The sequence below is a fragment of the Dryobates pubescens genome, chromosome 27 (genome assembly GCF_014839835.1).
Source record: "Dryobates pubescens isolate bDryPub1 chromosome 27, bDryPub1.pri, whole genome shotgun sequence".
Taxonomy (NCBI): domain Eukaryota; kingdom Metazoa; phylum Chordata; class Aves; order Piciformes; family Picidae; genus Dryobates; species Dryobates pubescens.
The window spans coordinates 13,411,277-13,428,951 of NC_071638.1; the positions used below are offsets into that span (position 1 = coordinate 13,411,277).

At 38.4% G+C, this 17,675-nt stretch overlaps 1 protein-coding gene across 1 annotated transcript in view; it reads right to left on the reverse strand.

Moving 5' to 3' along the window:
• The window catches only part of POT1 (protection of telomeres 1), a 56,805-nt gene extending 43,500 nt beyond the window's left edge, over positions 1-13,305 (reverse strand). The window contains exons 1-4 of the mRNA XM_009900214.2: positions 13,181-13,305; positions 9,628-9,700; positions 7,312-7,403; positions 1,069-1,179 (exon numbers count right to left, since the gene is read on the reverse strand). Coding sequence (XP_009898516.1) covers positions 1,069-1,179; positions 7,312-7,403; positions 9,628-9,700; positions 13,181-13,303 — 399 coding nt within the window. The 5' untranslated portion in view covers positions 13,304-13,305. The remainder of the gene's footprint in view (positions 1-1,068; positions 1,180-7,311; positions 7,404-9,627; positions 9,701-13,180) is intronic.
• Between the last annotated feature and the right edge of the window lie 4,370 nt (positions 13,306-17,675).

Consider the following 17,675-nt stretch of genomic DNA (forward strand, 5'->3'; position numbering starts at 1 on the left):
TGAAGCAAAGACACAGTGACCACAATGAACATGCATTGCAGATGTATTACTACAGATGAACAGAAGCATCAGCAGAACAGACTATCTCCACTCATTATCTCAACAGATGAAGCATTCAATATGAATAGTACTGATGTGAAAACAGTAAAAAACAAGCATTTTCCTCAAAAAAAGGAAGTGTAATTATCTTTTTAAAATTAAGCATCTAGGAATCCATGTATTACAAAGTCAAAGCGTAATGATGTGTGTCGGGAAGAGAAGTCCATCGGCGAGGGGGGTGAGGGAAAGACTCGCAGCAATCAATATGATTGATAAGCAAGCTTCAACTTTATTGTTCAAAAGCACGGCTTATAAAGCATCTCAGCTAAATATGCACAAATGTCATTATTCTATTGGCTATTAGTCCAGGGTTACATTATAATGTTCAACCTCCTTGCGGTTAGGCCTACGTGCAACTTCACAAGTTCTTTCTCAGTAGTCCTTTGTCTAACATATACTTTGTTTCACATACTGTTATCTTGCAAGCAGCTGCAAGCACAGCCACAAGGCTATGGTGGCCTTGCTGCATCAGCACACTAGCTTACTGTGAGCAGTAAACAACAAGATGGAGTCCGGCCTACACTTTTTGTTCAAGCAGCTGTTCCATAGAACCATGTCCCTGCAATTCAAGCCATTCCTCAACAATGTGAGTTAAAGCTGTGCAAACTCACAGAATAATACTACAAATGATAGACCTAGGATCACTCTTGCACCCTCTGCCTTGACACTACCAAGTGTTATGCCTGACAATGATTTAAACTGCTCTAGGGATCTATCTAAAGCCAATTAAGGACATATTTCTGTACTCAACAAGTAGAAATTTACCTGGGAGTCCTGAAATAATTTGGGTCTTTGGGTTATTATATAATAATACACACACACAAATATGTCCTGATAGTTTCCTGATGAAAACGCTCAAATCACCTGTAGCACTTCAGGTTCTAATAGATTTTACTTATATTTTCCTACTGTAAAGCAAAATGTGAATGTTGGCATTTGGAGGCAAGAAAGAGTTGGGTACCCACGTACATAAACAGCTGATCCAGCATCCTCAGACACCTCCAGATGGCAATCATGCCTACCATCCTCTGCCGCTGTAGGCGATTTTACCAATTTAAATCCTGCAATTACAAAGTTGTCCTGTGGGGACAGCATGATAAACAGATGATTACACAGCTGTATCACATACTCTATTTTAAGAACATATGATGTGAAATTTCACCCTAAAGCATCAAGACATTCGAGACCCCAACATTCAAAATAATTTCTAAATACTGCCTTTAATTTTCTGTGTTTAGTTCTTCTATCCATGGAATGAAAATTTTCAACCAATGCCAGTAATTCCACTGAAATTGTCACATTCTTGATGCTAGTTGAGTGCTAATTTTGACAAGGACCAGAGGAAAGAGTCACACTGAATAAAGCAAAATAAACAATCCTTTTTGAATATACTGAAGATTAACTCCTTTCCAGGTAAGCTTAACTAAGCTAGAAAAGAAACCACAAATCACAGCAGCAGTGACAAAACACTCTTTCTCAGAGCTTATTTCTTATTGAGTTACAGCTTCACTTTGAAGAGACTCTCCTTGTAGGTATTTTCTGGTTTGGTTTGATTGACATCTTCCAGTTTCTTCTTTATGGGTCAAATAGGTAGGTTCACTCAATAGGTACGTTTCTGCTATCACAAGAGACATTATAAACTTCTCTTGGCATCACTCTTGAGATTCTGGCACAGGAAGCATTGGCAACTGCACTTTCACTTTGGTATGAGTTTCTCAGAGACCACAAAGTGAGTAAGAAGTGGATGACATAAGGGGTAAATGATTTAAGTCCCTGCAAGCAGCAGTACTTAGTAGCAACCTTACCAACTAAAAAAGTAGAAACAGAAAATACATTTTAAAGATAAGCGATAAGAAAGGTAACTGACCAAACAAAAGTAATGGTGGGATGCCCCTTCAGAGTCAGCTCCTTTGGTACCAGAACTGTATAGCAGGGCTATAACAGTGTGATCCATTCCAATAAACCTATTAAACTCAGAAACCTATTTCTATTTGACCTTCTACCAAAAACACTTCCATAAGCATTTACCAAATTACTTTTGTTCATGTGTTTATTTGCTTATAACAAATACAAGAGTTTTCTGATTAAAGTTGACAGATTTAGCCAAATATTGGACTATGATGGCTCTTTTTTGCCATTTCAGCTATCTAACAATGTTACTCTAAATAGTTTAGATCCAAAACCTTAATGTTTTGTGCAAGAAAAAGAAAGGCTGCTAGCTTAAGTGACAGTGATATATTTAGCTATTGGGAAAAAAACCACAACCAAAACCAAACCAAACCAACAAAAAACCTGCAGAAAACATAAGTTTCATCAGACAGTTTAATACACAACAAAATTACTTAGGGTATAGTAATTTTCAGTAGTGCTGTAAATAGGAGTACAATGTATACTCTGACTAAATAGGAGTACAATGTATACTCTGACTAAAAGCTAATATTTAATTCACCTAAATGTAAGCCATATCAGAGCTATGTAAGTCAAAATAATTAGACAACTCAATATTCCTTGTACCTGGCACACACCATCCTGTTATCATACATTAAAGTTGTTTAATTCTTTCCAGATACAAACACAACCTTCAGGAAACTTTGCTCTTTTGAAGAAACCAGGTGCAAGCAAGTCTTTCCTTTTACTGTTGCTGATGCTAAACATGGTGTTCCTTCAACAATGGAAACAACCTTCATCTAAAAAACTATGCTTTGCTATATATTATTCCCATTTCTGCAATCTAATAAAATGCTGGCTGCACAAGATTCTGGGACTTGGTTGCTGAGTCAGGATTGGAGCTCTGTACAGCTGACTTGACTTGTCTCATTCTCCTGTGTCAGAAGGAACTTCAAATTTATACAGACTCAAGCCTTTACACAAGCTCACAGCAAATGGAAATATTTTTCATGAATAATATTAAATCACTGATGATTACTCTCAGGTAATATGCAATGCATAACATGACATTCAGAAAACACCTGTGAAAGGACTGTGCAAATTCAAAAAGGAAAAAACCAAAACACTAATCCCAAAATCTAGTTTTACAGGTAGAAAGAAAAGGTATATGCTCAGATTTGTTACAAATTTGCAGTTGTCTTTGATAGGTTTCAGTTTCTAAACATTAAAAAAAATTACATAAGGCTTGCACAATGCTTTGAGATGTAATGCTGCATCAGGTTTCAAAACAGATTAGTTTCCATTCACCTTTAGCTAAGGGTAATTATCAGAAGCTCTGTTGGAAGCACAAAACCATGGAAAAGGCTGAAACTGTGAGAAAGCACAAACGATGCTAATAAACACACAGTGATCAAAGCAGACACTGAGGCTAGAATCACAGAATGGCTTAGGTTGGAAAGGACCTTAGAGATCATCCACTCTAACCTCCCCTCTATGGGCAGGGATGCCTGTCAACTAGACTTGGTTGCTCAGGGCCTCATCTAACCTGGCATCCACAACCTCCCTGGGCATCCTATTCCAGAGTTCCACTATCTTTGTACTGAAGATCCACACTAAAACTACTCTCCCTCAGCTTAAAACCCTTCCCTTTTGTCCTGTTGCTAGACACCTTTATGAAAAGTCCCTCTCCAGCCTTTGTATAGGATCCCTTCACATATTGGAAGGCAGCTATAAGGTCCCCCCGTAGTCTTCTCTAGGCTGAACAACCCCAGCTTCCCCAGCCTAACCTCACAGCAGAGGTGTTCCAGACTCTGGATCATCTTTGAAGATCCAGTGGTCTGTGTTCCTGGGGCACCAGGGAGAAACGGGGGTGAAGGTGGAGGTCATATATTCCCATTCCCACCCACAAGGACTGCTGACAAGCCATCAAGATTAGGAAGTGTTTGTGCAACTGGTAACAGAACAATGACTTTTGGGAATAGCCTTTTCACTCTTTCCCTTCAGGCTAATACCCTAAAGATGTAACAGAAATGGAAATAGAATGTGGAAATCTACAAAACTGAAGTTTGAAATCTTAAGCAGCAAACAAAAAGTATTGGACATTTCTTAAGTAATTCTCTAATGCTGACAAATCAGGCATTTTAAAAATTCAACCTACTTTGTGACTGCCAAATTGAAACTGTGCTAGTTTCAGAAATCATTGTATTCCCAAAATTAAAACCTCTTTTGAGTTTTTTTTGGGGGAGAAGAAGAATGAGCACTGGGTTTTGTGCACTCTGGTTATCTAAGGGTTGTTGCCTGTGGGTTGTAGTTTCCTACTCAGCATTCCAGTACTGATCTTTGTACTGTCCAGTTACTGTTCAGGGCCTTATTCAAGATTTGTACTTTTATTAGGACAATAAAACTATCTGTTCTTTAAATGTAAAATTATTCTGCAGCTTATGTATTTCACAGATTATTTTAGGAACTTCCAGACCTGCACTTACTGCCAAAATTCCAAGGAATGGAGAAATCTGTATAAATACTGTCACTTCTTATTTTATACATAAGACAGTTGTAAAAGATTTTTCTGCCCTAAATGGACTGAACTGATTTTTCTGATTTCAAGGCATATTTCTGTCTTTAACATGGCACATGACAACCATTAAAACAAGGCTTTGATCCACAGTAGAATTCAATGTGAAACTGAATACTCTGACCTGCGCAACTTACCACCCAGACCAAAGCCCCTCAATTTTGTTCCCTTAAGGTCACATGTACCAAAGGGCTGAGAAGGGACATATGTCAACCTGAGATTAAATTGACAGCACAATCTCTACATGCATTTTGCTAAAAGGATCTAGCTAAATTTTATTCTTTTTGGCTAAACTAATTTGAATAAATTCATCTGTGAAATCTTCCATTCACCATCAAAAGGTTTACTGACTTTTCCTTCACATAACTGTTCTGGATTATAAAAATTAATAAGGAGATATAAATAAAATAGTGTATTAATAAAAAATATTTTGGTTTATTAAATATAAAAAGTTATCTGGAGCTAATTTAATTAGGTATGTGTGCCCAGTCACTGTCAGTCTGTCCTCCATATTTTGTAACTTCCAAACCTCTAATGATCTTCAACTAAAATTTGGAAAGTAATAAAAAATAAATAAATCTCAAAACAGTTACATCTCTGTTAAAAAAAAAAAAAAAAAGAAAACACTAATCACAGGATCCCAGGATGTTAGGGGTTGGAAGGGACCTCCGGAGATCATTGAGTCCAACTCCCCTGCCAGAGCAGGACCATGTAACCATAGAATTTAGTGCTTAGAGATAACCTCCAGGATGAGCCACACGATCATTTTTTTCAGGGATGGAGGTGAGGCTGATTGGTTTGTAATTCCCTGAAACCTCCTTCTTGCACTTTTTGAAGACTGGACAGATATTGGCTCTCCTCCAGTCCTCAGACACCTCTCCTGTCTGCCACGATTTTACCAAAATGATAGAGCAACAACATCAGCCAGTTCCCTCAACACTCTTGGGTGCATCTCATCAGGGCCCATGGACTTATGAATATTCAATTTATGTAACTGATCCTTGACCCAGTCTTCACTGACCAGTGGAGAGTTCTCCCTCCTCCTTCATATCCAATCCAGAAACTGGATTTTATTCTTTAACAAGATACTTTTTTTATACTCATTTGAAGAGGCAGACAGCATATGTCACCTGCTGTTTGAGGACTGTCTACATGATGAAAGCAATAATTAAACATTCAGTTCCTTCTCTCATCTATACATATTTATCAAATTCTTATTAATATAGTCAGATTAACAATGCTGAAAACAGATTCAAAGAGTATCTGAATATTTATGAGTATGCAATTGTAAAAAATTATAACAGTTTACTATACATTATTGAAATGCCTCAGCTGCAACTGTATGTGCAATTCTTGAAATTAGCAGCTTTGGTCCCATATATCTCATGAACTGATGCATGCTGATACAATTCAGAGCAAGATGAAACAAGAAATATAAATAGATGAAATAAAAATAAATACTTTTTTAAATTAAAAAAATACAGGAACCAGTCAGAAGTCATTATTTAATCTCAGGCAGAATTGCATAAAAAGAACATGCATGTCTCTGAATTGAAATTAAGACATCCCATAAATGCAAAGCAACTTGGACTTCAAATACCATTTTAATGTCCTAAGGTCTGCTCTATGTTTTACCCTCTTTCAACATATAGAGATCATCCGAGAACAGCTTACTAATCCAGCTTAGGTTCTTCATATTTGAGAAAGCCTTTGTGCATAACAAGTATTTCTAAAAACATAAGAATGGAGCCACACTTCAACACTAAAATTTCCATCTTTTTGTTGGAGAAAGATTTTTTACCAAGGCCTGTAGTGACAGAACAAGGGGCAATGGTTTTAATTGAAAGTGGGTAGGTATAAAGTGGACACAAGGAAGAAATTCTTTATGCAGGTGGTAATGAGACACTGCCCAAATAAGTGGGCAGTGGATGTCCCATAGTTGGGAGTGTTCAGTTAGGCTGGATGGGGTTTTGGAGCAAGCTGATGTAGTGTAAGATGGCTCTGTCCTGGGCAGAAAGTTGGAAATGGATGACCTTTAAAGGTCCTTTACAGCCTGAATCACACTATGATTTAGTGTGAGTTTATATTACAAATGAAAAAGCCCTAAGATGAAGCAATAATGTATAGCACACTAATTCATTTTAAATATGACTAATATTGAGATGTCACCAAACTGACAGGGAATCTAATAAAAAATTATTAAGATGATGTAGTTTTTTTTCAGCTGTTTTCCTTCTTTAATTGCAACACTGCCTCACAAAATCATAGACTGACTTGCCAATGTCCTTTAGCTTGGAGCTAACCATACCAAGCTTGTATCTCTGAAGAATAAAGGGAATAAAACCAATACAGAAAATTGTAAATGTAGTTTTGAAATAATTCTTTCTTCTTAAAGAAAAATATTACAAATATCTCTTAAATAATTTTCATTCTAAAATATAACTTATCAAATGGCAATACACACTAAAATTACAAACAAAAATGGATGACTTCTCTATCATCCATATGCATGATCCTTTACTTGCTAGGTAAATAGAACTGGCAAAATGAATTGTCTTATTTCAATAGCATTGTTAAAGAAATTTATATAAACAAATACTTTTCTTTTTTTCTAGTTCTGATTGATAGATTTGAATTCACCATATAGAGTATTTCTAGTTTTGGTGATAGTTTTACAAAGACATGGTAAGAATTAAACACACATCTATGGAAAACAGTATCTAAAATAGGAATAAATAAATAAATGTTACCCCGTGGCTTAGAACTTTTGAACAATCCTCTGCCATTTTTCCATACATTAGAACATTGATGCTGTTGATCCGTGTACATGAGTTACTCAAATCTAGAAGGGAAATATCAAAAGTGATTCCAGTTACCATAAATTCTCCAAAACAAAACAGCATTTTCATTGTCTTGATCTTAATGATGGTGATGACAGGCATGAATGTTCACAGGTAAGAAACAGGAAGGCCAACAAGGCAGGTAGTCTGGTGGGAGTCTGTTATAGACCACCCAACCCAAATGAAGAGACAGTAAAATATTCTTTAGGCATCTGGGAGAAGTCTCATGATTGCTGGCCTAGAGGTACCTAGAGTGTGTGGAGGATAACTTCCTGACACAGATGGTAGGAGACACCTAGCAAAGGTACCCTGCTGAACCTGCTGTTTGTGACAGAGAAGGACTTGTGGGTGATGTAATGACTTGGGACTGTCTTAGGCAGAATGATCACAAAATGATAAAAGAGTTCTCAGTTGTTGGAGAAGAGAGGGGTCAGCACAAGTGTCACTTTGGACTTCCAGCAGGCAGACTTTGGCCTGTTTTGAAGACTGGTTGGTAGAGTCCCTTGGTAGTCCTGAGGAGCCAAGGTAAGTCCAGCAAGGCTGGACACTATTCAAGAGGGAACTCTTAAAGGTGCAGGAAAAGACCATACCCATGTGCTGAAAGACGAGTTGGCAGGCAAGAAGGCCAAGCTAGCTACATAGAGACATCTAGTTGAAACTCAGGGTAAAAAAGGAGTCTGGGATCTTTGAAAGATGGTGCAGGCCACTCACAACTACAAAGTTGTCATGAGGCTACACAGAAAAAAATTAGAAGGGCCAAAGCCCAACCAGAAATATCCCTGGAGTTATTTAGAACATGCGTGTATGTGGTACTACAGGACATGGCTTAACATCAGACTTGGAAGAGTTGGATAATGGTGAGAGTCAATGACCTTAAAGGTCTTTTCCAACCAAAACAATTTTATGATTCTATGATTCTCTTTGTAATGGAGATTTCCAAAACTAGCTGATCTACAGAGTCTAACACTTTTCATTCTAAATTAATCTACAAACAGAAAATCCTTTCAACTATTTACACAACTGCTTGTATGTGCTAACTATACCAAGCAGAATATTAGTCTTAAGAGGTCCATTTAAAATGTGCATACATTTTACATCAGTGTACATTAACCAGAAATGACAAAGTTTTCCAACTGGATAATTAAGCATACAGCAGCACAGGCAATATCCTATGCAGTCATATTTTATGTTTTAACACAGAGCATATTGTATAACTACCATCCTAAGACATATGTGTTTGCCTTCCAGGAGAATGGAAGCAATTATATTGTTCTGCACAAACATTCTCTGAGGTTGTGGAGAAACAGCAGAAGCTTTAGGCCTCTATGAACATCCGTGAAATCAGCAAGGCTCAAGGTAGTTTTTTATCTCTCTTTGGAAACTCTGAAGCCAACAGCAAAACTGACTCGGGTCCCATCAGCTCTGTTCACCTCTGCCAACACCAGTCACAAGCAGTATCAGCAGGTAGGATCTGCATCACCCAGCTGACTGTTGGATCACAGAATCAGGAAGGATTAAAGGGAACAAATGATGATTCTCTAACCAGTGCAAGGAAGGAGCTTAGAAGGAAAGGGAAAGAAATGGAAAATTCCTTGAATCCAACAGACTGCTGACTAATGGCAGCCGTCTCCTTCATGGCTGGAGGGGGTGATGAGCTTTGCACTTAAAAAGACATATTACTTTTTAGTATCATTTATTACACAATCAACAACGTAAAGTCTTTTGATGTGTTAATGTGTCTACTCACATTGAGATACCTGAATAATCAAGTGAAATTTAATTTTTTAACTGCTTAAACAAAGTTAAATACAAATATTTTGCTGCTAATCAACATTCTGACTTACAGTAAATGAGGACTTACATAGTATAAACCATGTATATTACCTCGTAGCTATTATTTTTCTTAGTCCTTCTTTATGATAAGCAGTTTAAAAATACACTATGAAATCTGTACACATAGCTAATACATTTTCAGGACTGTATTCTGAAGGATTCTGCAACAAGAAGTCTACTGAAATAGAAAGATTGTAGTGTGTCCACTAACTTAACCTGGCACAAATTTTAAATTATTTTTGTTGAGAAAGGGCACTTTCAAAGAGTACTCTGAATAACATTGTACTGTACCCTAGAGAGACAAGTATTGGTGATGTAACAGCATGTCAAAAAAAGGGTCAAGATGTTCAACAAAAGAAAATAGTATTTAAAATATATACTTAAATGTAGTACCTTGAAGAACAATCTTGAAAAAGTCTGTCCCATCTGCAAGTTTCGTTAATGGGTAGGAAAGTGTAACTGTTCCCTAGAAAGTGAAAAAAAGAAAGTAAGTATTGTGAGCTAAGACTACACTCCTCTAAGTTACTGAGACACTGGTAACATCTGAAACATCTCTAAGCTTAAAAAAGGTAGAACTGAATTCTTTAAAACAAATAAAAACTGCTGAAGACATCGCTGAGAAGCAGTATTCTTGGGATATAATGAAGTAAATATTACATGTCAACACCACTTAGAAGATACTGTCTAGATGATAAGCTTAGACTAAATAATGAAATAGTAGCTATGAAAGGACCTCATCAATTGCAATTACAGTTATAGCACAAAATCTGAAAGGCAGCTAAAAAGGTAGAGTGATCAAAACCTTAAAAGACACAGTAATTTCTCCAAGGGCAAAGCATTACAACGTAAATATCACAACAAAATCATAGTCAAGAGATAAAAGATGTATATGAAGATAAATAGCAATCTGTGGAAAAAAAATAGCTATACATCTGGGAGGACAGTAATACAAAGTTTTGAGTATGTAGTGACCTATTCATTTGTCAATAATACAATCTAAAAGATTTAAAGGTTCTATTAATTATGTAAAAATACTCTATATTGAATTGTGAGTTACAAAGAAGCAAAAATCACAGACCCACAACTTCAATTATATTAATTTCTCTTTGGAACAAATAGGTTTTGCTAGAAATACGGTAACTCATCAAAAAAGGTTCTCCTTCAACTATAGCAAAAATGTCAATCAAATGCATTCTTCCACGGTATGACAGGCAAAGCACTGTATCCATCTCAAGGGTAAAAACACAGAAATTGTTTTTATAATGTAAAACACAGTAATTTGAAAACAGACTCTAGCTTAAGTGAACTACACAAACAGCTCAAGAAATAAAAGATTTTTTCTAAAGAGACAGCAGAGATGACCTATGCATAAATGCATAAAAGCAACATTAAGAGACTAGTCAGGTAAATCATAATGGTTTTACAATACCTGCATTCAGTGCAAAGCTTGACTTAAATATTAGTAACACTTATTAAAGTTTTCTGAATCTCATGACTTAATGGAAGGTCACCCTGAGAGGTGTACCTGAGCCTGCCTTGTATGAAGTAAATACTCAAGTGTAACATGCCATCAAATCTTGTTAAACCAATGTTAACTCACTATTTCATATCACTAAAGTATATTGTTGCTTCTGTCTTACAACTGCATGACTCTATCCATGACAGCTCCAAACTTCAACAAAACTAGCCTTAGCAAGACCTCCTCAATCTTCCTCCACAAATCCTGCACTGCTTATTGAACCCATAGACAAACTTCTTCCAAACCCCATTTGATATACCATTACTGTGCAATTCCTTTAGTGAATCCATCTCCTTCATGACATAGCTTCATTCCCATCTGCTCCAAAAGCTGATTTGGCAGCAGATTTACAGATTTGGTTCAGCTTTGCCACAGCAAAATTTGTAGGATGATTAATTAATGGGAGATGGCATCAATTTCAGTTCATGGACATCACGACTGAGGATGTATGCAGATTGCTTGCACTGTGTTCCCACAAATATAAGTTAAAATTTGCATTGTTCAGAGGAATGACAGAAAACAAAAAAGTTTCAGATGAATGAAAGGACTGAGGCACACAAGCCAAGCAGAAGCATTCTGGATGGTATTTGCTGCTTTTGTCCAGAACACATTTCATAAAAATCTTCCTCTTCCCTTCCTCTCTCTGCAAAGAACCTGATCCCCATTTTGGCAGGTCTAGAGTGACAACGTGCTGTGCCACCCCTAAGATAACCTAACATCAGTGCATTCTAAGGTTTGCTTCAAGCTCAGCCTGCAGAACTGGATTTTCCTACATATGTAATGGTGCATTAACACCAGCCTTATCTGCTCCTCACTTGCACTGGTTTTATGCCAAGCTGTTTTAGTCACCTACTAATCCATGTCAGCCACAGCATGAAGTTCTCTTAACATAAAGCAGAAGCTTGAGAAAGAGTCTACATGCTTACTCTTTCAGCAAACAGCAAGAACACAGCATGTATGCTTTAAATCAGTCTGGTAATAATTCCTCTGCTTTCCTAATGAAAACATTTATTTTGGCAGAAACATTTTCTAATTTATAATCCCTTTTTGTATGCTTCAGTATTTCTTCTGTGAACAAGGGAAAATCCATGTGAGGGATGCTTACAGACTTAAAAGCAGGAAGGCCTATATGCCCTGCAGGTGAATGGGACAGAAGACTACGCCCTATGGAATAAAAGCCCGATTTACTAGCAGCATTGGTTATTGATGTTTCCATTTGTTCTTTTGCAAGACCTAGGGGAAGCTGGATCACTCCCATCAAATCACCTCCTATCACACCACTGCCACCTACCTCCAAAAAAGGGGCAGTTTTGCTCCTTCACTTTACCTAACTGCACTACTCCTGGCAATCTCTTTGACACCATCATGAACCAGGCCAGAGTGACAGCAGCAGCAAACTACCCTCTTTGCATCAATACAGACAGTCTTCTGCCAGTTTACTTTTCATGAATGGACTCAATCAGAGAGCTGGTTAAGCACCAGAGCTGTAACAGAGAATACACAGCTGTGGAAGAAAAATGTTTTTTGGATATAGAAAAGCAGTAGGCCAGTACAGCTTACATTTTTTTTTTTAAGAATTCAAGCCACCTACAATTTTCTACAAAATTAGCTTACTTTTTTTCCCCTCCCCCTTTTTGTTTTTGGTATCAGACTGTAGGCAAATATGGGATGACATTGACTTCTTGCCACTTAAGCATCAGAGATTATTAAAAGGATTTTCAGAACAATTCACCAAAAAATTAAACAGGTTAGAAAACCCTTAAGAACTAACACTGCATTTTACAGACTATACTTGTGTTAGAGACCAAAAAAATATTTCCGCATTTTGCCAGTACACTAGAACTGTACTTCCAAACTGGAATGTATGTGGGACTACTGTAAAACATAAATTCATATATGGCAATGATTAAAAAACTAATTCCAGCTTGATGCAGGCAGTTGCTACAGAGTCCTGTTTTTATGAAACTGGATATTGCATTGCTTCATACAAGAAAGGAAAATTGCTTTAGAAGTCATATTAGTCTGAAATCTGACCCTTTAACAGGATGATGGTGCATATTGCTATTTTTTAAAAACAAAATAACTTTCCCCAATCCATCCATTTTCAGCAAAGCCTTCTGCATATGACTGTATTTCTAAATGGGTCTACACTTTTTAGACTAAGAAAATCTCTTGTAATAATTGAATTAAATAATAAATAATTAAATCTAACAACGTAAAAGGAAGTTAAGAACTGTTAACCAACGAAGTCAATATTAACGTGCAATAAAGTAGAATGGAGTCATGATTTTGTGTTGTTTTAAGGTATACAACAGATGCACACAAAAACCACAGATGCACCAAGTCAGCAATTGTGCTGGAATATGAAGATCTCTTACACCAGGAGCTATTTCAAAGTAAGCCAAAATTCTTTTATCGATAAGTTACCTGAAAGTATTTGTTGGTACAATCAACACCTTCTCGCAAATTATTCAAATCCTCCCTCTGAATATGGCTTGGCAGTGGCGTCTCAGCTACTCCATTAACGACTTTCAGCAATAGAACTGGCATAGCTGTTTCCTCTAAAAAAAAAAAAAAAAAGAAAGATAGGCTCTTGAAAGTAATCTTGATCATATTAAGAGTTAACAGAAATTGCAATTTGTTCAGAAGTGGAGCATTTATCTATCTAGTTCATAATAAGAAAGTTTACTTATACAATACTGGAAATCATAGAGGCATTATACTCATCTCTTAGTAACAAGAATGGCAGGAAGAGACAAAGATTTGCTCATTAATAGTGTATTACTTCATATATGAATGCAACAGGTAGTGTAAACTATGTAAGTATTTTATGCACACTAAAGACCCAGCAGAGACTTTTAATGCCTCCTTCCCCAGAATGGGTTTCTACATTCAGCCGTTTCCTTGTAAGACAATTTGATTGCATTTCAATATCTTTCTCCTTCATTACAAGATGCTAGAAAGACATAATTACATCCATTATTTTTGAGGCGGGGAGAGGGTGAAGTGTCAACATCTATGACAATTTTCTGTCCAGTCATAACCTCATGTGGGAGATGCAGGAAGTACTGGACAAGAGTTCTGTCTGTGCCATTGTGGTGGGCTATCCTCAATAGAGCATTTGAAGCCTCTAGTGAAAAGAGCAACTAGAAGTCTTACAAAGCTTTTCAGTTCATACTAGCAGACTGAGAAACGTGATCTAGTCCACCTCCAAGTAGTCAATTCCATAGTTAATCAGCAATATTGATCTTCATCCAGCAGCACTACAATGAGCTAGGGAGATGTACAACATAATGGATTAACACTTTATTCACTTTTTGTATTTTTTCTCCCTGTTACGGTACTTGTGTGATAAAATAGATTTTTCTGGGTATTTCTTCCCTGCAAAGATGTGTAACAGCAAGATGCATTTTGTTACAACTTAAACATCATTGTTAAAGACAGGAACTGAGGTTTACAAACTCATCTCTCTCTGATGACTACCTACAAACTCTACAGCTCTCTTGCTTTAATTTAAAGGGAGCCTTTGCCATTTAGTTCAATAGGAAAAACAGTTTACATGTGCCTTCAAATTTACACAGAATTTCCAACAAGGAGACATATTTAAGCTGAAGCTGTGGAATCTGCCCATATTATTTACTTATTGTATATTCTTACAACTGAGGATGTTTATGTAAATAATGTTCAAGTAGAAAACAATTTTTTTTTCAGATATTAATTTCTGCAAATAATAGAGTCATGTATTTTATTTTCTAACCTCTGAAACTCCCACATTCCTGTTCTATGTGATTAAAGAAACAAAAAATGTGAGTGTGTCCAGCTCTAAAAGCTATAAAAGTAAATTTCAAATACAAACTAATGTAGCACTGGCTTCCTGAATCAACATGAAAGTATTTTTAGTGCCTTCCTTGTTGTCCACAGCTCTACCGAACGGCAGCAGCTAAAGTGAAAATAAGTTTGGGAAGTGTCATTGTTATTCTCAAATGTCTGACTTGGTTAACACTGACAAGGATCATTTTAACCCAGTCTGATGCTCAAAAAGTCTGTAAGTGGCTAAACAGAGCTATTCATAATGATGGGTGGTTAAAAAAACAAACACAAGAGGCTGCAAGAAAGGTAGGCAGACCACGAGATATTCCCTGGAACAGGAATGACACACAACATGCATGCAGAGTAGAATGGCAGTGAACAGAAACATCTTTTGTCTTCCAGTAGCAGAAAGTGCCAAAAACACAGGCAGAAAGTGAACAAGAAATGTAATTTTAACAAGCAAAGAATTATATGAAAGGACATGCATTGCATGAGAACCCAGAATTAATACCTTAATAGAAGAGAAAGTGGCATGTATCAGTTGCTTAATATGAACACTGAGGAATGGCTACGGGCTGAACTTTCACGTGCTCCTCTACACTATCCTTGATGTTCTACCTGCTGATTTTCTAGACCTCAAATTTCTGGCAGTGGAACAACATACTACAATCCACTAGTTCTGTCCAAACTGCCTACAGAATATTAACATGTGCTCCAAAACCACAAAAACCATCTTGAACTACAGTACAACAGAAAACAATTCAGCTGACACGGAAACCAAAACAATTAGCATTTCCTTTTAGGTGCAGCACACCCTAGATACAAGCTTCAAGAGCCTGGCAACTTCAGTGTTCAAGACAAAGTGTATACCCAAAGGCTTATGTACTTATGTATGTGAGTTTTAAAGGTTTTCACTTTTGAGCTTCACACTGCCAAACAGGGTGGTAGAAGAACCTGACTGATACCATGAAGAAGAGCCTATAATCAAATTGTAGCAGAAAAAAAAGGGATTCCTACACTACTACTTATCTCAACAATAATTCAGTTTTAGGAAACAGCCACCTACTGCAAAACAGACCTCGGGAAAGTATGGCTAGAAAACAGATCCTTCCAGGTTGTGAACTCTAAGAACTTCAGTGTCACTTCAGCAATTGCAACATGGTCTGATCTTTAACACCAAGAGCTTGGATGTATTGGCATATTAACAACAAACTCTTTTTTCCCAGTATATTCAGTGACAACACAGAAAGAAAGAAAGAAAGAAAGAAAAAAGAAAAAAAAAAAAAAAAAGAAAAGAAAAGAAGAAAAGGGGAAAGAAGGCCTTGTAACACGTATAACAGTGCTTGTCAAAGCAGGGACCCAACCAGAGGCCGTGTACAGGGTACCTCAGAGAGGGAAGGATGGTGCAAGGCAACTGCAGGTCTCACCGTGAAAGCAAAGCCTAGTAAAGTGCCAGGGCGGCACAAAGCAACGGGATAGACCCTGCCCCGCTGGGATGGCGGCAGGCCAGAAGCCACGCAGAGACGGCAGTGTCTCCGGACTGCTGGACACCCGTCTTCCACAGATAAGCAGCCCACCCGTTCCCCTTAACCCTAGGGAAGGTACAAAAGGTCGCGGAGGGGGACGTAAGCCTGCCGGTACCTGTCTCCGAGCGTGATGCAAAAACCACCCGCGGCCAGCCCTACTTCCACTCGCCCGGTGTGCCCGCGGCCCCCCGAGCGTGCACCGCGCGGCCTACGCATGCGCACCGGCGGAGAGGGCCCGCCACCGCCGGCCGAAAGAGCATGCGCACTGAGAGGGGTGGGGGGAGGGCTCGTCTCCCACCGGCCAATTAGGCAGAGGCCGGAGAGAGGCGGGAGCGAGCACTGCTGGCAGAGGGGACAGTGGAGGCGGAGAGAGAGGATAGGGGTACGGAGTGTCCCCTCGGTCGGGAGCCGCTGGCGTGGTCCTGCGCTCCACAGTGGTTTGGCGATGGCCGCTGTCGGCCATGTCTGTACAGGAGCTGTGCCAGCCCTGAGGGCGGCCGTCTCCTGGCCTTCGGCTTTCCTTTATCTCCGCTCAGTCTGCCGCGACTTGAAGATCCGGGCTAGGGACGGCTCCCAGCCGTCATGGACGGGGATTCCCAGTGCTGGCAGGGGCCGCTCCGGTGTTGGGTGGCCGGTAAAATGTGGATGTCATGACCCTGGCCAGGGGCCTTTATAAGCTGCCACTTGCAAAAAGTTAAAAAAATAGGAGAGGGGAAAAACTGCTACATGCTGGTGTTTGTCGTTCTTAAATGCCAGGAAGCATTACGCCTGGCTTTAAAAACTAGTATTCATCATTGCCAGAGACACAGGGTCCCCCTCGGACCTGCTGGATGCTGAAAGCTGACAGATGATCCCATTGGCAGTGCTTGCCATTTCAAAATTACAGCACAGAGGGCTCAACATCTCAGCAGCAAGGTTTCTTTCTTCAGAGATTTCAGCTTGCTTTCTCCAGTACCTCAGAGATACGTCTTCTGCCAGCCTGTACCTTTCCACTTCCTCATGTGCAGTCCTGGGTATCTGGGACAGCTTTCCAGTTCTTGTTTCTCATCACTAGTGACTGGACAAAAATGCCTTCTTTCCCTGCCTTTAAATCTTTTCCATCACAGCCTACTCCCTATTTTGGAACTATTTGGTTAACTCTCTGAAATGTTTTAGTTAAATTCAAAATTCAATTGAAAATTGGAACTTACATCCATGTTCAGGAAACCTCTGGAGGGACATTCACTTGACATTTACATTTTGTACTCCATTGTTGACAACCTTTCTTGGGACAGGTTTCTTTGATCACCACTATTCTCAATAAACTTTATACCTCCCATTGGGTATCAATGTAGTATACTTGGCTATAAGCATGACATAGACATGAAAAAATAGCCCTCAGGCAGACCTAAGATGGAGCTGGGAATTTAAGCACGCTTGCCTAATGATGCAGCCATGTGTAGGGGCAACAGCAGAGTAGACAGAGAAGACTGGTGTCACTTGTCCAAGACCTTCCTTTCCATTGAAAGGTTTTCAGAATTCAATCTTATTTTCAGACTATTAATTTTTGTCAGTTGAGCATTTCTGATGTAATATTGTTGTCCTCT